Below are 23,077 nucleotides of genomic sequence, written 5' to 3'. Positions count from 1 at the left end.
TGACATCATGCTTCAGTATTACAATGCACAGCCCCATGTCGCCAGGATCTGTGCAGAATTCCTGGGAGCTGAAAACATCCCAGTTCTTGCATGGCCTGCATACTTATCAGACATGTCACCCACTGAGCATGTTCGGGATGCTCTGGATCAGCATGTACGACAGTGTGTTCTAATTCCTGCCAAGATCCAGCACCTTCACACAGCCATTGAAGAGGAGCAGGCCAACACTTCACAGGCCTCACTCAAAAACCTGATCAACTCTTTAGCCCCTTTTACACTGCCAGATTTTCGGCGAATGTTGGGCCGTTTTGCCGGCAAGCTGCAAGCATTTAGACATACAGAGCCGGATTGGCGAGTTGATCCAAGGTGCCCAATTTTCCGCCTCATAGGGTTGGCATATTGGCGGAACCAACCTGTTGATGACTTGTGGGAGGAGCTGTTGATGACGCGGCAAGTGCAACCCACTGGTGGTGGATAAACAGGAAACAGTTGATAGCAGGAAGGAGCAGCTAGTAGCAAAAGGGAAACGTAAACCTGACAGACACTGTAAAGATGAGCAACTGGGGAGACAAGGAATTGCGTGTCCTCCTTGTCCTCGCAAAGGAAGAGGCCATTAACCGTCAGATGATGGGGACGGCGAAAGACGGGCCAACTTACGAGAGAATCGCCGAAGGACTGACCAGCCGTGGCATCCCTTGGAGTACGTCACTGTTTACGTCACATGCTGAGCTACACGTTTTGTTACTTGCTCACGCCCCCCATTGCCCCAAAAAAGGCACATTCTGTAAAAACAAAAGTAGGCATTTCGCTGCACTCCGCGATTTTGTTTTTAAACTGCCAATTCTGAAAGAAGACTGATTGGGCTTTCCTGCAAATTGCCACAATTCCTATTTAAAAGGGCTTATGTGAAGGAGCATTACATGAGGCAAACAGTGGTCATACATCTTTAATTTAAACCTGTGAAAATGGGAGCAAAAACAAAAGTGTTGTGTTTAAATTTCTGTTCGGTGTAGAAACCTCTAAACAATCTCACCTTTTGCCAAACATGACCTTTTTTCTCTCCTTCAGTGTGATGAACTGCCACCTGACAAAGGAGTCATAGAAGGGGTTCACATCGGTGGTGATGAATGAACGTCTCCAGTCCACCTGTGAAGTGATAACAGGCACATTCAACTTAACTGAATAACCTGATTTAATAACATTCAGGGTGAATACATTCTAGTGAATTCAGGGCATCAAACAAATGAATAGCAACGGGCACGTCACTCCAATGTGTACCTCTTAAAACATACGTTTAGATAATTTAGCCTAATGGCATTGCAAGTAGGCTCAACAGTAAACTGTATTTCATACAGAAACAAAACAAAGACAGTTGTTTACTAGAGCTACATGGTTATAATTAGTCACCTTGACTCCCATCAGTTTGAGGTCTTTGACAGCTAGAGGAGGGAAGTACTCCAGCCAGTGCTCAGCATTGGCAAACTTGGAAATCTCCTCATCAGTCAGTCCCAAAGACCTCATAATGTCCCACTGGTAAGTGGCAGATCCAGATTTGGCCGCTGCTTTGCTCTAACAGGGGAATAAAAAAAGAGAGATAAAAATGATGTAAACTGACACACGCTTTGTGAATGCAGAAACAAAAGGAAAGCTTAGTATGACTCCTAGTTGTAAGTGACAAAATAATTCACAAAATTCTGTATTTTTTCTTCCCAATGTGGAAAATGTCATCAGTCCAGTCCCTCAGATCCTGACCTTCTTGCCCTTTGCTTTGTCTTTGATGATGATTTCATCAGCTGGCTTTGGCTTCTCCTTCTCCTCTTCCTCTTCATCTGGGAACTGTGGAGGGTTTCCATACAACTCCATCTCTCTCTTCAGCTTGTCCGCACAGGCCTGTTGGATACAATATGGGTGCATCATTCATGAATACCAGAAAGAAAGAAAAGGCCATGTGTGTAAGGGTTGAAGACAGGGATGAAGTACGAAATGTTGAGTAAAATATCAGTAAATGCAGCAGTGGGTTTGTCATTTTATTTCCTTTAATTTTAACGAATGACTGTAGTTGGTGATAACTTGTGTTTTTTAAATGACAGGTGGAAAGATTATGTTAGGCAATTATACCTTAAACAACCCTAACATATGTATATCATTGCACAACTACATATGATGGATGAATGAAAAGAAAACACTAACTTTAATTGGCATTCCTGTGCAGTGCAGCCCAAATGGGAAGAGGCATTTCTTCCCTTTCAGAGCCTGGTAACCAACAGCAAACTATAAGAAAAAAAAAACAGCAGTGAGTTAGAGACCAGGGATTATGAGGTGAATATCTGCATCTCAAGTATCTCTCATAGGTGCAAAATGAGGAAGTTAATTTCTTAGCATTCCTCTCTGTCTGTAACCTTACCTCACACTTTGACAAGCTAAAAGTGTGGCCCAGGTGCAATCGGCCATTCATGTAAGGGTAGGGGAAGGTGACAAAGTACTTGGTTTTGCTGGAAGGAAAAAAAGGTTAGTTAAAATATGTAAAATATGGAGCTGAGACCATAAGGATTTCATATCTGGTATGTTTTTCCCAAGCAAAGTGGTGTACACTGTGAAATGACATGCAGCAACCAGTGCTGACTACACTACTCAAGTTCAGAGCTTCACCCACACTTGCATGGCTTGTTTTGTGTGTTTTCCCAACGGCAACAACATACCTACTGCAATACCTATTATTAACACTGAGTGCTTATAGTTGCATCAGAAAGGAAGTACACCTGCAAAAACTGCTCTGACATTCATGAGCACGGCAATTTATGTGAATTGCAAGTGTGTGTGTAACAGAGCAAAGCTCTTTGGGAATACAACACATGGTCCTTTCTCATGAAAACAGATACTCACTTGGTGCTTTCCCCAACTGTGGTTGGTGCATCATGCTCAAATGTCTTCTCCTTCTCCCATTTCTCCTGGATCTCTGTCTCAATCTTTCTCAAATAGTCCAGCTTTGCTGTTCCCTTCCGCTCCTGGGATACAATGACGAGATACATCCCAGTGTATTAGAGAAATATTACAGTTACAGCTGCAAGTGGACTGATTACAGGTGATTTAGTAAGAAAAATACACTTCAAAGAAACTGTTGAGTGCTCGAGAAAACACTAGATGAGAACAGAATATTAAATAGCTGAAAAAAATGAACGTGTTTAACAAGAAAACAGCTGTTTTCTCTCGTCCAGCTGAGTCCAGTTTCTTTCAAGGCTATTTCTGCAGTTTGCTCGACAACTACACGTTAGCTCATGTTAGCTAACTTAGCTAACAGCTACAGTAAATTAATGAAAAATAACGCCACCACTGCCTATAAACCCGCATTAATCATTCTGTACAGAAGGTAAAGTGAGAATTGGACCTACCGTCATTTTGACCCAAATTAAGAGCAACTAATTAGTCTGTTGTTTAGACAGAAGAAACAGTAGAAATAGTTTCCAGTTTGACAAGGGAAACCCACGCCACCGGTGCCTGGCTGATGACACCCACAATCAGCTTCTCGCATGGGTTCCTGGGAAATGGAGTCCGAAGAACTTTTCACGAGTCGTATCTTTAGATATCTAGCAAACGTTAGCGAATTATGACTTTTATTCATTTATTAATTATTTGTTTAATATTATATACTGTAATACACAAGGCAGGGCCGCTGATATTAAATAAATAAATGACGGTTGAATAATGACACGATATTGTTATAACGTCCGTCGTCTGGCCTGCGTTACGACAACTCAACTTGTGTTGCCATGCCGTAAAACACTTTTGTCCGACCTGCCAGTGAAGACAGACAGAAGGCCTTAAAGCTTATAAATTTATAGACGATGAAAGCAGGGTTATCGAAACGCACTTTCATTTCATAGACAGTATTATAGTCTTTCTCACGATGATCATAGAGAATGTTGAAGCCTTGAAGTCGTGGCTGGCAAAACTCCTGGAGCCAATGTGAGTGTTGAATCGAAATGACATTTAGCTTGCACGCTACGTAGCTACGCTAGCTAGCTAGCCACTGGGCTAGCCAGCCATCAATGGGGGGGCTTGCTAGAATCTGATGGCAAATTCTTGCACGAGTTAGCAAACCACCATTGCCGCTAGCTGGCTTTTCATAGCAAAGGGAGACAGCGGGACTTCGCATTACCTAACGTTAAACAAATGAAAATTGTGCACGAAGTCGAGTGTTTGGCGCACTTATATGTATGGGTAGTTAGGCACGTCGTTAGCCAACGGTAATCTGACTTTATCACAGCTCTTTAGCAAGCTATTAAGCTACAGCAGATAACTTGTATGCTGTTGCTCGAGTTTAAAATAAGTGTTGAATCTGTTAGACTATATCCAGCGCCACGTTACTGAGTCATAGATGTGTTTAAGGATGTATAATGAAGTGTTTGTTCTTTGAGTTACTATAGCTACACACACTCTGACTCTTTGTCCCTCTCTACATGTAAAGTCACACTGTGTTTATAAGAGGATACACTTCTTGCCAAAGAACCCACATAGCTACATTCATGGATTTCATATGTGTTAAATGTTTTATTTAATATTATAATAAATATAAAGAGGAGCAACATGCCCACAGGCACTGTTGAGGGGACGCAGCAACAGTCATCTACTGTCTCACATATAAAGACATGCTCTCAAAAGTGCTGCATTTATCCACTTTACAAAAACAATTCTCACTGATATCAGCTTATTCAAGCACATTAAACTCTGATCCTATTGGTTGATAAAGGCCAAGTGGAAGTGGAGGTAGTTTTCTCCAATACATGAGCCATTTAGTTGTGTAGCTGGTTATATATTAGCATGGAGTTGTCAAGACTGCTTTCTTTCCTGTGGCTTTGTGTGTCTGTAATGGTGTTGTAATAGTCCCACCAGGACTTATAGCATGACCTGTTGGCGTGTAAATATTTTGTGTGAAAAAGAATATGGTTGGTCATTTGGTTTAAAAGTTTGGATGCTATTTTTTGAGGTTTTTGCAGCAGTGTTATTCCCTGCAGGTATTGTTGTGTTCAGGTTTGTTTTGATATGCATGCATAGATAGTTCGGCACCACTGGACAGCACACTTCACTGACATACAGCAAATTGCAGATGGTTTACTTATGACTTTGCATTCCATTTTCTCTCTCAGTTTTGTAGAAGCTGAAACTGAGAATGTTTATATTTTAACTTACAGATGTGATGCTGACCCGTCTGCATTAGCCAACTATGTGGTGGCTCTTGTGAAGAAGGACAAACCGGAGAAAGAGCTGAAAGCACTTTGTGCCGATCAGCTTGATGTCTTCTTACAAAAAGGTATGAAAGCTGTGCAGAGCTTCTCTGCCAGTGTGAGTGAATGCAACATGCTGTTGCTGGTCAAGAAAGTTGGGCAGGAGGTTTTTCTCCAGCTGAGATTTCCATTATTGCACAAACAAGCTACTAGTTACTTTAAGTTATAGATTTATAGCTGCAATCAGCTGTAAATGATCACAATTTTACTACTTGTGGATCATCAATATGGCCACCAGAGGGTGTGTTACATAATATGAAAGTACTTTTTCCCCCCTCTAATGTCTGCAGTCTGTATCACATGAAGCATCAAGTTGTTTTGCTTGAGCTGAATTGTGATTTTTACCCTTGAATGGATGAAATGATTTATTGGTTTCACTTTATTTGTAATTGCAGAGTACAATCACAATTGCAGAATTTGATTGGGTTGATGATGAATATACATCTCAGCCATTACTTGTGTTGAGAATTCAGGGTTGAAACCTTAAGTTTAGTTCTGTGCCCTTGTAATGACATCTTAGCTTTTTTTCCCCCCGAACAGCTGCTGATTGAAGTTAAAATTCTCTGACACCTTATTTATTTCTGTACAAAAGCACAGCACAAGGTCACGAATGAACATACTAACTCTAGAGCCTGTCAGAACTTAACTATTAGGCCTACAGTCTACAATCTTTGAAATAAAATACTTAAAGATTGCATTAAAATAAATTGTTCAAATTAGCACTTGAAATTTTTTTGTGGATTGCACTTCTGTCGTTGTGTCTTTTTGTTATGTTAAGCTTTTATCAAGTAGCTTTTCCTTATTTAATCTTTTTTTTTTTTTTTTTTGCTGTGTCTGTCGTTACTTACTTGATGTTTATTAGACTCTGGATATATTTAGTGCAGCCAGGAGCACAGAAATTCTTAGTGTAGTGTGATTCAGGAGGAACATTTAATGCCTGAGGGTAAATATACTCGTTAAGGGGGAATGGGCAAAACTGCACATAATTCAAGTAAAAGATTAAATCTATTCACATGATTCATGCTATCTTTACAGAGACAACAGGATTTGTCGATAAACTTTTTGAATGTCTGACAACTAAGAACTACCTGGGAAATCCCGCTGCCAAGGAAGTCCCTAAAGAAGAAGTCAAACCACCTGCAGTGAAATCTGATGTTGTGGAGGTAAGAAGAGTTGTTGAGAAATGTATCAACTAGAATAAGACTTAGAAAATTAATGTATTGCCTGAGGAAAATCAGTCATGTCACATATCAAAGCCTCTTTAAAGAACTTTTAAAGATAAGGAGGCACAGCAAACAAGGGTGATTCTGTTTCTATAAGGGGCTCTGGATAAAGGATTAGATGAATAATTCATTGTGTATTAGGGCATGGCATATAAATGTCCTTCTGTTTTATAAAAAAAAAAAAAAAAAAACATAAAATGGAGAAGAGTTTGGATCATGTAACTATTTTTTTCCCTCAAGGCTGAAACTCCAGAGGAGGAGAGGGAAAACAGGCGGAGAAGAAGTCCTCTGAGGAACTTCAACGAGTCCAGGTATGTATATGTTTCAAGACATGTAAGACATACAGCACCTTAGTCATCGTGTTGACATTTCCAATACACTGGTCCTTGATTTCCTACTGCTGATTAAAAAAAAAAACATCTTGCACTGACTGGTTGTTTGGAGATCTTAACATGTGGGTATAGTCTGAAATCCCACGAGTCCTGGTTTTAGCTTGATGAAGGCCCTGGTGTCGAGTAACCTGTCCCTTGTCTATAACACACCTAGTCAATAACAAATACAACAATACCAGAACTGCTATACTGTAAGTAACAGTTGTGTTGTGTGTTTTGATATAGTCATAGAGACACACATTTGCCCTAGCTGCTCTAAGATTTAATCCTGCAAGAACGTTGTGATGTCTGTTAGACTCTTACATTTAAAACAGGCAAAAAGATAGTTATTCAAATACATTCCCTCTAACTCCTCAACCACACAGGAGCCGCGATGACAGGAGGCGAGATGAGCGCAAGCGCCGCGACTTTGATCGGCACGGGAAAAGTGGCAGTGACTCCCACCGCGAGCGGGAGCGTCACGAGCGCCGCAGGGGCAGCCCCCGTGGGAGGAGCTACAGCCGGAGCCGAAGCCGCAGCAGGAGCAGGAGTGGCAGCCGAGGAAAGAGCAGGGACAGGGAGCACAGAGGAGGCAGAGGTGAGAAGGTTCCCCCCACAGCCAATAACAACAGCACAGAGGAGCAGACCCAGGAGTGTAGAGGTTCCTGAAGCTCCCGTCAGCGCAGTCGAACTGAGCATTAGTGATGCAGACGTGCTGCAGGAGACATTCTGAGTGTAATGTGCACAGAGGTGCTCAAGATTTTTGAGAGTAGACCGACCAGAGTCCTGGATGTAGCCGTTTGTATTGTTTTCTGTTGGATTGTTGATCAGTGTTTCTGGGAGTTATCGATAAAGGAGCAATGTGGACAGCTTTGCCATCACATCAGTTTGGATTCAACAACACGGTCTGGAATTGGCCTTATCACCCGCAAGGTTATGGTAATCTAAATCTGTGTTTGGCAAGATAAAGAAGTAGCTGTTTTTAACTTAAATGTCTGCTATTGTCTGTTATTCTACTGTACTAATTATTCACGCTTTGCTAACCTCTATTTCTGCTTGTTTTTAACAGACTTCAAATCAAAGTTTGAGTTAGAAAGGAAGGATACAGACTGCTACAACTCCACCAACACATCCAGCTCCCAGCAGCAGCACCCATCACCTCTCCTGCCCCTGCCCACGCCTCCGCACCCCTTTTCCTCCTCGTCATCCGCCGGAGTCTCGGGAGCTGGAGGTGTTCCCGTAGCAACACCGGCTCACCTGCCCGATAGCACCACAGACAGCTGGTCCGGCTACTATGGCACCCAGAGGCAAGATGGTGTTGGCAAGCCGTTCAGCAACAAGAGTGCTTCGCTCAAACAGCGCTGCAGGGACTACGATGGTAAGAACAGAGGCAGACATCTTTTCCTCTTTGCCTTTTTTTCCTGCTTTTTATCAGTTCTTGTTTTTGGCTGAAAAGTTCCTTCCAGAGCTTATTGACGAGCCTATTTCCCCAGTGCACGATGTGGTCATTGAAGTTTGCCACATAAACGCTACCATTATCTTCCCATGAGGGTTATTGATTGCCTTGTTTAGTCTCATCACTAATGACCAGTGTTTAGCACGCCTTCTCTTCTCCCCAGTGAAAGGCAGGAAAGCAAGCATGCTCGCTCCCACCTCTCCCCAGAGACGCAAGAGGGTTTAAACTTACCCACTGTCCCTGAAGCACACTGCTATCTGTCACAGTGCTCAAACTCAGCCACTAGGGAGCCAGGTCCTTAATGAGACTGTAGGGTAAATACTGTATGTCTTAGCTGCTTTGAACTTGGACAAGCTTTCATTTTGTTCATTGCTTTTTTCATTTGTTCATATTTCCTTTCAATCCTTATTTTTCTGAATGAATTTTACTTCCAAGGGCCCAAACCCCTTAGAAGGATTACAGTAGGTTACAAATAGATACTCGAGTATCTGAGGAAAAAGTTACAGAGAAGAGGATGTTTGCTTATGCTGTCCTAAACTAAAATATCTACATATGTATGAAAAGCAAATTTATGATGCCTGTCTTCTGCCTCATACAGAAAAGGGATTTTGTGTTCGTGGTGACCTTTGTCCATTCGACCACGGCAACGACCCTCTCATCGTCGATGATGTCAACCTACCAAACATGATTCCGTTCCCTCCCCCGCCTGTTATGCCCCCCACCGGCCTGCCTATGCCTCCGATCACTGAGCCCCCTCCTCCGCTCAGGATGCCGGCGATGCCACCCTATGGCCAGCCACCACCACCGGGCGTCTTCCCCATGACTGGTAAGTAGTACCGCCACTCAGGTGCATAATTGCAACTCCTAGAAATCACATATGTTGGCACTTAAAACAAAATAATTGTTTTGTCTTAAAGTTGAAGCATTGCATTTAACAGTTATCACTTCCTGCCACCTTCACTGTCATATCAAGACAACCTCTGTGGCATGAAAAACATTTCAGTAGCACAAACCAAAGACTCACTGTCATACCTGCGATACACCTGAGACACTAGCTTGGGCTTCTGTCTCCCTCAGGACCCCCACTGATAGCAACCAGTGGGATTGACACCCCCAACCACCAAACGGCGATCACTTCTTCTCCTCCTATCGGACCGCCGGGTGTGGGGCTGCCACCTACTCTTCCTCCTCCTCCTCTTCCACCTCCTCCCTCCTCGTCCTCATCTGTGTCTCTTCGTCCCCAATATGTCCAGTCTGAATGTAAGCAGCGATGCTTTTCCTATTCAGATTGGGGAAATGTGTTCTGTTTTTCCTGCTCTCTATTTCTTGCTTTTCTTTTTTCTTTTGTGTTTGACTATAGTAGATATGACTTTATAAAGTCAAAGTTGAACTATAAGGACTGGGGTAGTGAGAGTTAAGTTGTTTTGTTGTGGACTTTTAGGTACCTTGTGTTTCCTGTTATCATAAGTTGGTCCATGTGTGACATAGTGGATGCTCGTCTTTCCTTAGGCTGCAGTAACAGCAGTTGACCAGAGGGTAGCACTATTTATCAACCAAAGAGACAAAGAAGCTGAGAGCAATTAACATTCACTGCTACATCTTACTCTGTTGAGTGCTTTTCCCGTAATTTGGCTCATGAATAATTCCAGTTAAACAGAAAGAAGCTAAGGCTTAGTTTAAATGGAGGGTGTATTTTTAGTTAATTACAAACTTGACCTTAATTCAACTGAGACAGCCAAATTCACAATCACATGCAAGGTCCCATTTTGTTCAGTTGCCATTGTTTTACAGTAAGCTGTGGCTCAGGATAAGAATTATCATCTTATGAAGTTTCATCTAGTTTATCCAGTTGTACCTTAATTTATTTTCTTCGCTTGTATATATTATTCTTAATATTACATATTTATTTTAATCCCTACTCAGAGCTGTATTTAACATAGACTGTCACAGGTTGCTGTCACTTGGACACTTGAAACTCACCACATTCTCAACAATATTTCGTGTGCTAGATAAGTCACTGGTAGCCAGGCAGCACTGTGTACTAATTTTAGTTGATCATTTTGTTCATTTTTGTATTTTTTTCCACTTATTTAATGACTGTTAAAATGTTTTATATTCCCGCTAAGCCTTAGTGTGTTTGTCATTTATGTGTGTGTTCATTTCTTTACATTAGATAACTATGATCCAGAGGGCTATAACCCAGAATCGCCTGGCCTGACTGCAGCAGGTCGCAACCCATACCGGCAGTTCATCCCTCGGGTGCAGACCCAGCGCTCCAACCTTATCGGCCTCACCTCCAGTGAAGGACAAGGCTCGAGAGGTAACAAGTTATGGCCTGCTTAGTACTCACACTCTTCCCTAGACTAACTGGGATTTGATTGGAAAAGTGTGAATGCTTCTGTAATAAAAGGAAGACAAGAAGTTAATTAGTTTTATATGATAGTCCTGTATGATGATGACAGCATTGTGGTGGATGTAGAAAAATGCAAAAGCTCTTCATGCTTATTGTTTCTCTTTGTTTCGTCTGTGTGTTTGTCTTGTAGCTGCCAACATAGTGATCCAGACAGAGCCTGCCACTGCAGCCAGCACTCCTGGAACTAATGTGTCCCGTTTTAACACGGAGCAGGACAGCAGGAAGAGAACAATGGGACCAAGTACAGCTGAGGGACCGGCAGCTAAAAAGACCTGGATGGAGAAGTAAGGATTTCAAAAGAAACACACATGTTAAAAGTGTCAATCAAAGGAAATTTGAAGTCTTACCTATTAAGACAATCCTTCTTGCATCAGGGTTTTGTGCAAGGATCCCAACAACTCAAACCCACACTGATAAAACGAAGTTGCAACAAAAGAAGTTCTTGTTTCGTGAAGACATTTGAAGAAACTAGCTGACCGGTTGAAATTTGATCAAACAAATCGCTGCCTTCCCCATTTCCTGACACTGCAATGGGAGCCTTGTTTCAAGCCAGGGTGACTCATAGGTCACGAGCCTATCTTTTGTGTCAGTTGTGGGAAGCAGGTGCACACCACATCACCATGACCAGGATGCTTCGGTTGCAAAGGCTCTACTTGTAATCCATGGTTGACATATGCTTCTTCTTTCAAGTATAACTGTTATATGGCCTCAGGAAGTTCATTATGAAGGCAGAAACTCGAACCTGAGGTCATCAGTCTGGGTTCTTTTTCCACTGCCTGTTTCATTGTTAGTGATCATGCCTAGAATTCCTTTCTTTAAAACAAATTCTGTGTGCAAACATCAGATGTCAACAACTCTGTCTTCTTCTCATTTCAGGCCAGGCTTTAACAACCAACACAAGAACACTTTTCCCAAGAGGTATCACTATGTGAACACCAAGTTGGAGGTGCGCAAGATCCCGCGTGAGCTCAACAACATTACCAAGCTCAACGAGCACTTCAGCAAGTTTGGAACCATCGTCAACATCCAGGTAAAATTCAGAATTTGCTACTTTGCACTAAGCGAACCTGCAAAGTTCTTTTGTTTTCATGGTTGTCATTTTGACAAGTTAGGATTAGTAATGGTAGAATTATTGGAAATGTGAGAATTGAAGAACTCATAACCCATAACAGACATACAATGCAGGATTCACAGAAGTTGCAGGACATCACATTGAATATATATGGCTCACATATGTGTTGAGTCTCAACACAACTTGGAAAATAAATATTTAAATGACTTTGTAATTTGAATATGTTGAATTTTGGACAAAAACAACGAATAGCTCAATTTCACGAAGTTAAGTTCTGCAGAAGAATTTGTCTCGTCTTTTACACATCACTGATTTGCACACTATACTCTCAATCCAGGTTGTGTTTGGAGGAGACCCAGAGGCAGCGTTGATCCAGTACACAAAGAACGAAGAGGCCAGACGGGCCATATCCAGCACCGAGGCAGTCCTCAACAACCGCTTCATCCGTGTGTACTGGCACCGCGAGCCTGGCACCAACGCCACAGGGCTTCAGCAGCAGGAGCAGAGCTCAGGGAGCCAGGCTGCCGGGATCACGCCCAGCCAGGGGCCGCAGCACGGCAACATGCATAAGGTTAGTATGAAGAGCTGAAACATACCCGTTGTCTTTTCGTGCTGATCCCTCAGCCTTGCCACACTTTTGCATCCTTTCATCGGAGAGACATTTTTCTCCCTTTCCTTTTATCTGCAGGGGATCAAGCAGCACAATCCAGCAGCATACGTGTTGAACAAGACTGTACCCAAGCATCGCGTGCCAGCAGCGCCTGGGGTCACAGTTACAACTAAGCCGGACAGCCTGAACCCAAACACAGACATGGTCACTGTACGTTTCAGTCTGTGTGTGTATGTGTGTGTCTGTCAGGTGATGCCAGCCCCGGAAGAAAAAGCATTTTCAAATAAATCACACACTTGTTCATATCTACAGCAGGATACAGATAATATCAAGAACACTGAGTGATAAGTTAAGTTGACCAAATTACACAGGCCTGTGAGGCTGTATTTACGCACAGTAGTAACATGCTAACATGCTGATGTTTAAGCAGGTATAATGTTAACCATAATAATTATCTTAGTTAAGCGCATTGGCATTCTCAGTATGATATTATCAGGACTGTCAGTCAGTGCCTCCATCAAGAGGCTCTCCAAATAACAGGGAGAGCTTTGTCTGCCAGTTGTCTGTCAAAGAAGCTACAACACAAAGTAGGTGGAATATTTTTAATACACCAATATCAGGACCAACACACTTAGCCCTGCGGTGTGTGCCATTGCAAATAGGAGAACACTGTCATTGCTATGAATCTAGAGACCTCAAAGACACGACGAATGCAGTCCAGTAACACTGCCCAGCCAGTCTCACAAATCTTAAGAAGATATCGGAGTAAGAGCAGTGCAGGAGAATAAATAATCATTTGTTGGCACTTAACAGCTCATGTCTATTGCAGCTGTATACAAGCTCATTCAGATGACCTAAATGTGTCGCTCGCTCTCTCTGTCTCTCTCTCTGGGGCACTCAGGTGGCGCCTGCACTGACAAACACCCAGAAGGGTCCCTACACTTCCACAGCCCTCAAGTCATCCTCAAAGAGCCTTGGGAAAACGGGAAAAGCACTAGAAGCACAGGAAGTCCTCAAGAAGAAACAGGCATGCGGCTTTATTTTTTAATACATATTTTGACTGGTACGAGAATAGCAGAGCTGGGATTAGTCATTTGTTTCTCATGGGGGCCACCGGCGAGAAGCAGGCCGCCACTGAGAAATGAAACATCCACCAGCAGCAAATGTTGTCTTTTCATCCTCCGTGAATGTGTTTTATTTGTGATTTTTTTTTTTTTTTTTGTCATTTAGGAGGCGTTAAAACTCCAGCAGGACATGAGGAAGAAGAAGCAAGAGATGCTAAAGACACAGATTGAGTGTCAGAAGGTAAGTCTGGCCTCAACGACCCTTCCTTTCATTTATCTCTGAAACTCTTCTGTAATCTTTACTCATTCGTTTACAGTTGTTCCCGTCTCTTACACTTTCTGCTGTCTCACTGCTTGTCCTCCTTCTTCCAGGCCTTGATAAACCGCCTGGAAAAGAACAGAGGGATGAAACCCGAGGAGAGAGCCAACATCATGAAGACCCTGAAGGAGCTGACGGAGAAGATCGCACAGCTGCAGAATGAAATGAACCCTGCCTCCCAGGTCTCCAGTGCCAAAACCAACCACAACCAGTCCAAGACCAAGACTGATGTAAGTTTGGGCCTGTTCAGATGGTGTGGGTCATCTCCTTGACACAAAGAAAGTCAAGTTAAGTTCTGTTCTGTCAGTGTAAATCTGTTTTGAAAGTGTGCGCAACATAACAACTGACCTCCTTTTACATGACCTGTGACCAGGCCCAGAAGGAACTGCTAGATGCTGAGCTGGACTTTCACAAGAAGATGAGCTCCGGAGAGGATACAACAGACCTTAAGAGAAAATTGGGACAGTTACAGGTGGAGGTAATAGACACACACACATGCGCAGTACATAACCACAGGCCAACAATCTGAAAACATAGCGAACACTGCGACAAACGGATCAGTCACAAAGAGACAGATAGTGACAGCATCTTTCATCATCAGCACTTTTCTTGAGGGCTGAATTTGAGGATGTGATACCAAGAAATGCCTCAGAGGAAGTCAGCAAGCAAGATAATGGCTGCATATATCACTCAGCACTGCGTGATTGAGTAGAAGAAGAAAAGAGAAAATAACATGCACATCTAGATAGGGCTGTATCTAACAATTATTTTGTTGTTGATTAATCATTAGTTTCTTAAATTAATTGATTAGTTATTAAGTCTACCACATCCCACAAATACTTGATCAGATTGGGATCAGGGGAGTTTTGAGGCCAGGTCAATACATTGAGCTCTTTGTCACATTGCTCAGTTTCTGCAGTGTGGCGTGGCGCGTGTGTCTGTTTGAGGAGTGCTGTCGTCATGAGGGGGTGTGCTTGGTCTGTGTTTGAGTGGATGAAGCGTGTCAAGTGACATCTACGTACATGAATGCTAGGAAAGAAGGTTTCCCAGCAGAACATTGCATTGTATTGAGATTATTTATTTTATTCACTTCCCCACCAGTGGTTTGAATGTTTTGGTTAATCGGTGTAGATTCAGTTAGAGTGAATGGAAGCTTTGAAACACTTGAGCACTAATCTGTAATGAGCCAATTCACAGTTGATCGGTGTGTACAGGTGCTCTGTTACGAATGTAATTGGACTGAATGGGCCTCTGTAGACTCAGGCTGTATATGTTGTATTATAATAAATTTGTGTAATTAGTGTACACTAACACTGAGCATCTTGAATAATTAAGTGAGGTAGTATTGTATACAATGGCTGGCTGATGTACATACACAGTCAGTCTATGAGGTTTGTCAAAATGTAATAACTAGAAAATTTCTTGTCAAAGAAAGTCATACATTGCAACTATAATGAATTCTGCACAATTTAAATGTCACTTTTGGTAGTATTAAACCTGAAAGAGGGGATGCAAATCATGCTTTCAGGGATATTTTATTAGAGTTTAATTATGTAGGTATCAATGTATGATCAGTTTGTGAGTTACAAATGAGCATTAAAGGGCATAGAGTGATAATAATAAAAAGACACATGCTAGACAGTTTGCAGTCACACAGCCTTTCTATGTCTGAATTCAAGTTTACAGCATTGTATCAATCCAGGTGGGTTAAAATCCCCAGATATATCGTTTTCCATACTCATGATACATGGTAAGAATAATGTATTTCACAATATGGTTTGATGGAATTTGAAACATATGGATGTTAACCTGCATATCTTCTTATTGATGCTATAAGATTTGAGTTCATGATTATTTCTGACATTTCACATGTCGTGAATCTGTAGCCCTTTTTAAATAGGAATTGTGCAAATTCGTAGGAAAGCTCAATCAGTCTTTTTTCTAGTGATGGCCTCATGAAGCCTCATGAATTACTTTCTTTATTTTCTGAGCCCACTAGATGGCGCTTTTTGTTCAACAAAATGTTTAAAACACACCAGATTTCTATTCTTTAGCCTCTCTCTTTAAACCAAGAGCACCATCTAGTGGGTGAAAATGAAAATGCTTCATGAGGCTTCATTCCACCATAACTACTTTTTTCAGCATTGGCAGTATAAAAACAAAATCGGGGAGTGCAGCAAAATACCGCCTACCTACTTTTGTTTATACAGAATGCGCCTTTTTCGGGGCAATGGGGGGCGCGAGCAAGTAACAAAACGTGTAGCTCAGCGTGTGACGTAAACAGTGACGTGGGAGGGAAGTCGCAGCCGGTCAGTCCTTTGGCCATTCTCTTGTAAGCTGGCCCGTCCTTCACCGTCCCTGTCATCTGACGGTTAATGGCCTCTTCGTTTGCGAGGGCAAGGAGGATGCGCAATTCTTTGTCTCCCCAGTTGCTCATCTTTACAGTGTCTGTCAGGTTTGCGTTTCCCTCTTGCTACTAGCTGCTCGCTAATTCCTACTATCAGCTGTTTCCTGTTTATCCACCGCCAGAGGGTCGCACATGTGGCATCATCAACAGCTCCTCCCACAAGTCTTCAACAGCCCCTCCCGTTGGGGAAGGCCGCCTCGGTCTGTTTAAACTAAAAGGGTTCTGCCAATATGACTACCCTACGAGGTCGAAAACTGGGCATCTCGGATCAACTCTCCAATCCAGCTCTGTGTGTCTAAACGCTTGCAGCTTGCCAGCAAAACGGCCCAACATTAGTGGAAAATCTAGCAGTGTAAAAGGGGCCTGTGAGTGTATTTGCTGTGACTGTGCATCAGAAAATGTATTTTTTGTTTTATTTTGTTATCCATGAAAAGAGAAAATTGCTCTAAGCTGCATCAAAGGCTGAGAGTCAGATCAGATGTAGCCCTCATCTCCTCCCCCCTCCAAACTGGCAGCGCATGAGGTCGTCTGTGTCACAGGATCAGCCTAACAAGAACATAGATTTTGTTAGCAACACCCTGCCTAGCATGTTTTTTTTTTTCCTCCTCTACCCCTGCGGGTCCTAAATTAACTAGTTGTTAAAAATGCATAACCCCCCCCCCCTCCATCCATCCAAACCCAGCCCTTCTTCTGCACATTAAACTGAAGCCACTTAAGCAAGCCCAGAGGAGCAGCCGCTAACGAAGCCAAATCAGACCCAGGTCCTACACTGATGGAGCCGCGTCTCATTAAAGTTTGAGCTGCTGGTCCTTGTAAGAAAATTGCAGGATGACAATTAGAGGGAGAAGTGAGAGAGTGGTTGTGAGGCTGTTGAGTGGTTAGGAAGCGAGGAGATGTCACTTTAAAAATGGAGGAGTGACAACTAATGGTAAAGGGCAGAGAGTGAGAGAGGAGGAGGCCAGAATCAAGTTTAGACAATGTTTAAGCTTAAGCTCTCTTTTTCTTTTGTACACACATGATAAGTTGTTTTATCACGGCATGTTTGTTTTTCACATTGAAAAACACAGTAGGCACACAATCTGGTGAATTTTCATACATCTGTTTGCAATGATTATTTTAACACAGCCAGGTGGCGCCTAGATATTCTTGTCAGTGTAATTGAAAAATCAGCAGCCAGTCACTTGTTTTCTAATGTTTAAACTTCTCAAACTGTTCCCTTTCAGGCGACTCGGTTGGGTTTGATCAGGTCCCCAGCGGGTAGAGGTCGGGGCCGAGGGAAGATGGCACTGGAGCCTGGTTCGATGCACATGGGTCGCGGCAGGGGCCGAAGCCGGGAGATGATGGCTCGAGGCGGGACTGTAAACCGCATGGTGGTTGACCACAGACCCAGAGCTCTGGCTATTCTGGGGGTCACACAGGAGGAGAAGGAAGAACTAATGCCGCACTTTGTGGTGAGGACTGTTACTTTTTGTTTTTTTTGTTTTTTTTTTTTTAGTTACAGCTTCAGGAGTTACACTGACAACATGATTAGGTTGATTATTGAACAGTTATACTGCAATTTATAGAGATTTTTTTTTTTGTTTTTCTTTCAACAGAAATTTGGGGAGATTGAGGATGTCCGCGACCAAGACGCCAACAGTGTCGTCATGACCTTTAAGACGCGAAGCGAAGCAGAGAATGTAAGTCACATGACTCTAAATTGGACCAGTCCATCTTTACCTTTTTTCTTGCCCTCTTTTCTCTGTCTAATCACCTAAAATTAAATGATATTAAAATATAAATGTAAAACTTGGAACTGCTGTTTTGTTTTCTAGGCTGCTAACCAGGGAGCTAAGTTCAAAGGTCGTGTGCTGCAGATTTCCTGGTACAAGCCCAAGACGCCCTCCATAACAACAGAGCCAGAGGAGGAGGAGGCTAAAGATGAGGACAATACGGTATGACAGAAAAACCCAGGCATTTAAAGTCGAACATGGCGTCACGTGTTATCATGAGTAACATAAAGCCACCCAGAAACCAGGAAAGGAGCTCCATGTATATTACAACTTGAAATCCTAAGAGGGGGAACTTTTGGAAGTTTTAGTTATATTCACAGATTTTTTTTACTTGTACATTTCTTTCCAGTGCTTTTAAATTTTTCACTGCTGCTCCCCATGGAAAATCAGGGCAAGCCTCGCAGTACTAAGAGCATCGTAGCCCTTTGAGTAAAAACTGCATTACTGTCAGGTGAAATCCTCATACTGTAATTTTCTGTTTTTGGTTGGGTTTTTGAGGTCGCAGTCTCTGTTTAGTGCAAGTGAGTTTAATGACCTGAAGGGACGAGTTTTTGTGTGACAGGGACGAGAATACTTCAACAGAGAACCCATTGATGAATAGCAGTGCCAGGCTGGTGTCTGAGGCCTCAGAGAGAAAGGGACAGAAGTGTTGGGCATCATTCAGACCACCAGCCCAAATCCATTTTTGGCATATTAAGACTGTATCTAGAGCTTGATTTTATGAAGTCAAGTCAACAAAACAAATCAGATCCAAACCACATTTGGAGGGGGTTCGAAATGCATTTCCAATCCGATTTCTACAGAATCAAACGCTCTGTCCACTCAAATCGAGTTTCAAAGTGTCTTTTGAGTTACTGGCAATGTGATACACGACCATGACATGAAATCCAGAATAATGGAAGTGCCTAGCATAATCAATGCTACGATTAGCAGAGCGCTATTGAGGATGTCTGTCTGTCTGGTGCAACAGTTATTTAGATGGCAAAATGCTAAACCTCCATTTCTCGTTTCTACCTTAGAAAACCGTGTCACCAGCGTAGCTATGTGGTTACTGATGCAAACGTCCTTACCACAGCAACCAATGCAGATAGCCTGGTGATGTTTGAGCACACAAATTCTGTCTGATCACTTGCATATTAGATCTGGGGTCTCATTTATAAGAAAGCACATAGGGATCCATAATTCAAAAATGTACGTACGAACCAAAGCGAAAAATGGTGTGCACTAAAAAATATTGGACTGTTTCTACAAATCAAGTTTCTACCTCACCATCTGCAGTTTTTCCATATCCAAAATATTCGTAAGCATGTGTCAGCGTTTCTCCCATCGACTCTGTTTTATAGATAACAACTTTTCTGGGGGGAAGTGACATACACCTCTTTCATGCCTCGTTTTTATGTCTCAACCTACAGATATGTTTCTCATCTCAGACAGGTGGAAGAAAATCTCTTATTATTATGTTATTGTTATTCAGAACTGCAGCTCAGTCTAACCAGCTAATCAATTATTTTATGTTTCACACATGAAGTCGTGCCTATAGATGTGTCCAAGTACAGATTTGAAAAACTCATGTCATGTAGCATTGACCCAAGATGTGACACAATGATGTGACACAATGTAAACTGTCACATAATCTCATCAGTTTCAGTGTTCAAACGTAAACAATACATACAATACATTTATGTTTTTTCATCCAAACAGAAGGAAGCTAGCTCTTATTTACCTGGTGAGGAGGAGGAAGAGGAGGAGGAAGAAGACGACGATGAAGACGACGAGTACGAAAGCCGATCCTGGAGACGATGAAGGCATTGTGATTCGTCGCGACCTACTCCCCAGCAGAATCCATCGTTACTTTATCCCCCCCTGTGCAGATAAAATCAACACAACGAAACTCACCTTTTTTTTCCTTTCCAGTATTTCAAACTAAGTAATTTTAGACTCTAATCAAAGTAAATCGTCTTTACTGTACATCACAAGAAGTCTAGAGGGCCGACAGTTTTTGTGTCCCTCGGTTATTTAAAACATCTCACTTTTGCTGAGAAGGATAAATGTTAAGTTGTTCTTATAGATAGAAAAACCTATGTAAGTTTCAGTGTGCATACCAGATGATTAATATCAGTAATGCACAACATTTGTGTCTACTGTGAATAGTATTTTTATACATACTGTATTTAAGCTCTTTTCTCACCAATTTTTTGAAAAATCTTGTCCTTAGTTTAGAGACAGCCATTCCTCCACCCATAGAACTTTCTCTGTTGCTACCAGAGAGATATTTATTTATTTTTCCACTGCGTAAATGCACTGTGCCGTACCTATATTGGCACAGTATGGTATGGTTCTCCATTTCACTTTGTTCACTTTGTTTTGCTGTGGTTAAGCCCCAACGTGTTTAAAGATCCAAATATTTTTGACAGTGACTCACTGCTGGCATGATTACATGCTAGTTTGCATGTTCTATATAAACAGAGCCACCCCTGCCCAGCACCCACAGGTGCTGACACTGTACCATACCCATATTAGAGCCAGTGCAGGTACAGAAGGATGCCAGTGCAATAGATAAATCTAACCTATGTTTACAAATTGCCGTGTCCATGCACGTCAGATACAGTCTTGTAGTAAATATTAAAACTTTCCCCGCGTGTGTTTTGTTGCTCACTAAATGTCCAGTGCCACTCTGTGTAAATACAAACACCCACACAGGTGTTCTAGATTTTCTAAGAGTGTGTAACATTTTTCCACTTGTTTTATTCTGTCTCCTGGTCGTCTAAAGGGCCTGACAGGACAAGGATCACATCACCCATTTGAAAAAAAAAAAAAAATGTGAGATCCATAGACAGGTGTTTGAATGTAATACTGAACAGTTGATTTTAAAATATATATATATATATATATATATATATATATATATATATATATATATATATATATATATATATATATATATGTATATATATATTAATATAATATAATTTTCTTTGCCTTACACAATCAGCACATGGCTGAATTTTTACAAGATTTGTGATTTACTTTTGTAAATTTTGTAAATGCTTGAAAGAGAAATTACTGTTGTACTTTTTTTGTTTTCTTTCTTTCTGTCATTTTAAACAAATGACAAGGTCGAGTCAGGTAGAAAAGGTCAAGCAAGAGTGCTTAGCGTCTCTGCTTATTCGCAAGGTGTATTTTTTTTAATTTGTGTTGAACCCGTCAGACGTTGTTATTTCACTAAATTTATCATCTACGTAGCACATTTCTTTTAAAAAACAACAACTTTCTAAGCTGTGGAAAACACTCAGTTGGAATGCAGTGGGAGTCATGCACCTCATGATAGGATTTGAGCAGCTTCGCCTGCACCTGAATTTTGTCGGACAGCACTCTAAACCCACTCTACAAGTGCAACCAAAGTGTGCACCGTCAGTGACGAAAGTTTTATTTTGCGTTTTTTGCCTTCTTTGCAAATACTATACTTTAGAATCCTTGGGGTGGGAGGAATACCGTTTATTAAGTTCATATGTGCTCAGTGACAGAAAATACTTTTTTTTACTTTTGTTGCTGCCCTGAAACAAATAACTTTGTTTACATGCAGACTAATGAAGTGTTGTTTGAAGTATGCTTATCACACCTCAACTAATCATATCCGGTAACACAACCAGTCAGACTGAAGCCCCAAAACAAAGGAGATACATGAGCCTATTCGTTAACTGTAGCAGCCTCACTACATTAAAACATGCGGGGAGAGATGTGCATGTAAGCACAGTATGCTTGCAGATCTCTTCCTGCATTGGATTACATGCAGTAACAGAAAATTTGTCTCCTTTGAACTTGCACCATGGGTGAAGAACTGTTTGAAACACATGACGCGATTTCCTCCCACCTACAACGTCAGTAGCGCTCTTGTTTTGATTGCATATCTCACTGTTGACTGATGACTCACAAGCTTCCTGCCAGTGACCTCATTGTCCCACTGAAACCTCCGTGGCGATCGGATTAGGTTCAGGTGTGCGATGGAAAGCTGAAGCGTCTCTCTTTGGCACTCAGTACTTTAAATTTGCTCATGAATTGTTTTTTTTTTTTAACATGAGGTCACTGGCAGTTGTGTAGGACAAAAATCCTGGCAGGGTTCTTGCTCGTGTAAGTGAGGATTCAGAGGTCTCTCTCCCACTTTTTGTACTATCTTCTGTATGCTACTATCACAATGGTGTAAAAATAATGTAAAATGTTTATTGGATAATAGTTTTGGATTTGTTACTGTTTATATTTGCAGGATGTGGATGTATTTTCTTCATGTATTTTGTTTGTAAAAAATGGATTTCTAATTTACTAGCATGTTTGCTTTTGCCAATAAAGATGGAGGAATGGGGTGCTTGGAAGATGATCAAAAAAAAAGAAAAAGATGAAAAGAAAAAGAATACAATTTGAATTGGATTTGGGAAAAGAAAAAAAAGAACTTTTTGAGATAAAAAGAGAAAATTGACCAAAAAAACGAGTCAATATTGGCAAGGGAAAAAAATGCAAGCAAAAGCATTCCAGAAAATATTACTTTGAACTCTTGTGTGGTCTCCTTCATTTTGCATGTTATCTGATAGTTACTACATTAGTTTCCTGACATGAAGTAATTATGCATTACTAACTAAGCAGAAGCCTGAGACAAGGTGTCCATGTGACTAAAAATAATGGCCTTCACGGACACCTTGGAGTTCATTATTGCACGTAGACCTTGGCCACTTAGCACAGACAAAAGTAATCTGTACTCAGATTGTCTAAGTTACAAAGTAACTGTCGGTCAAAACCACGACTAGGTCAGGTTCACCTGTGAGACTCGGCAAATCGCTGAAAGTATCAAGTGTACCAATGTTACTGGACCAGTTGTGCCCAAATTTAAAGGCAGTAAATGGTGACCTGAACTTTTTTTAATTTACTTTGATGTTTCTTGATGGTGTTAATGAATTTTTTCCAACCAATATGAAACATGGCTATGGCCAGTGGTGCTCCTAAGGGGTGGCTAGCAGGTCCATAGCCACCCTGAAACAGTTACTGTCCCCCCCCAACCCCTGCATCAACACATTCTCACCCTGACCTTGTCACATATTG

At 41.7% G+C, this 23,077-nt stretch overlaps 2 protein-coding genes across 3 annotated transcripts in view; one reads left to right on the top strand and one right to left on the bottom strand.

Moving 5' to 3' along the window:
- Nucleotides 1-3,533, bottom strand: part of LOC125898116 (leucine--tRNA ligase, cytoplasmic-like) — a 31,776-nt gene extending 28,243 nt beyond the window's left edge. The window contains exons 1-7 of the mRNA XM_049591786.1: nucleotides 3,390-3,533; nucleotides 2,884-3,005; nucleotides 2,405-2,492; nucleotides 2,191-2,271; nucleotides 1,753-1,890; nucleotides 1,408-1,569; nucleotides 1,034-1,146 (exon numbers count right to left, since the gene is read on the bottom strand). Of these exons, the coding sequence (XP_049447743.1) occupies nucleotides 1,034-1,146; nucleotides 1,408-1,569; nucleotides 1,753-1,890; nucleotides 2,191-2,271; nucleotides 2,405-2,492; nucleotides 2,884-3,005; nucleotides 3,390-3,395 (710 nt within the window). The 5' untranslated portion in view covers nucleotides 3,396-3,533. The remainder of the gene's footprint in view (nucleotides 1-1,033; nucleotides 1,147-1,407; nucleotides 1,570-1,752; nucleotides 1,891-2,190; nucleotides 2,272-2,404; nucleotides 2,493-2,883; nucleotides 3,006-3,389) is intronic.
- Nucleotides 3,534-3,649: 116 nt separating this feature from the next.
- Nucleotides 3,650-20,860, top strand: rbm27 (RNA binding motif protein 27). 2 transcript variants are annotated; one of them, XM_049591788.1, is made up of 21 exons: nucleotides 3,650-3,963; nucleotides 5,190-5,308; nucleotides 6,318-6,445; nucleotides 6,746-6,816; nucleotides 7,263-7,474; nucleotides 7,946-8,254; nucleotides 8,931-9,158; nucleotides 9,410-9,592; nucleotides 10,506-10,652; nucleotides 10,876-11,029; nucleotides 11,622-11,775; nucleotides 12,155-12,388; nucleotides 12,506-12,637; nucleotides 13,329-13,454; nucleotides 13,658-13,732; nucleotides 13,864-14,040; nucleotides 14,184-14,288; nucleotides 17,441-17,668; nucleotides 17,813-17,896; nucleotides 18,032-18,151; nucleotides 19,691-20,860. In XM_049591788.1, the coding sequence occupies exons 1-21, from the start codon at nucleotides 3,905-3,907 to the stop codon at nucleotides 19,790-19,792; spliced, it is 3,147 nt and encodes a 1,048-aa protein (XP_049447745.1). In that variant the 5' UTR covers nucleotides 3,650-3,904; the 3' UTR covers nucleotides 19,793-20,860. The 2 variants fall into 2 exon arrangements, with proteins under 2 accessions (XP_049447745.1, XP_049447746.1); XM_049591789.1 differs by lacking the exon at nucleotides 9,410-9,592.
- Nucleotides 20,861-23,077: the final 2,217 nt, after the last annotated feature.

Source organism: Epinephelus fuscoguttatus, linkage group LG12 (assembly GCF_011397635.1).
Source record: "Epinephelus fuscoguttatus linkage group LG12, E.fuscoguttatus.final_Chr_v1".
Classification (NCBI taxonomy): Eukaryota; Metazoa; Chordata; class Actinopteri; order Perciformes; family Serranidae; genus Epinephelus; species Epinephelus fuscoguttatus.
This window is presented reverse-complemented; position numbering and strand designations above follow the sequence as displayed.

Excerpts from the sequence above, each read along its gene's own strand:
- rbm27 (XM_049591788.1), top strand. The coding sequence starts at position 3,905 with ATGATCATAGAGAATGTTGAAGCCTTGAAGTCGTGGCTGGCAAAACTC. Across the intron at positions 11,776-12,154 it reads GAACCATCGTCAACATCCAG|GTTGTGTTTGGAGGAGACCC; the intron begins GTAAAATTCAGA and ends CTCTCAATCCAG. Across the intron at positions 17,897-18,031 it reads CGCGAAGCGAAGCAGAGAAT|GCTGCTAACCAGGGAGCTAA; the intron begins GTAAGTCACATG and ends TTTGTTTTCTAG.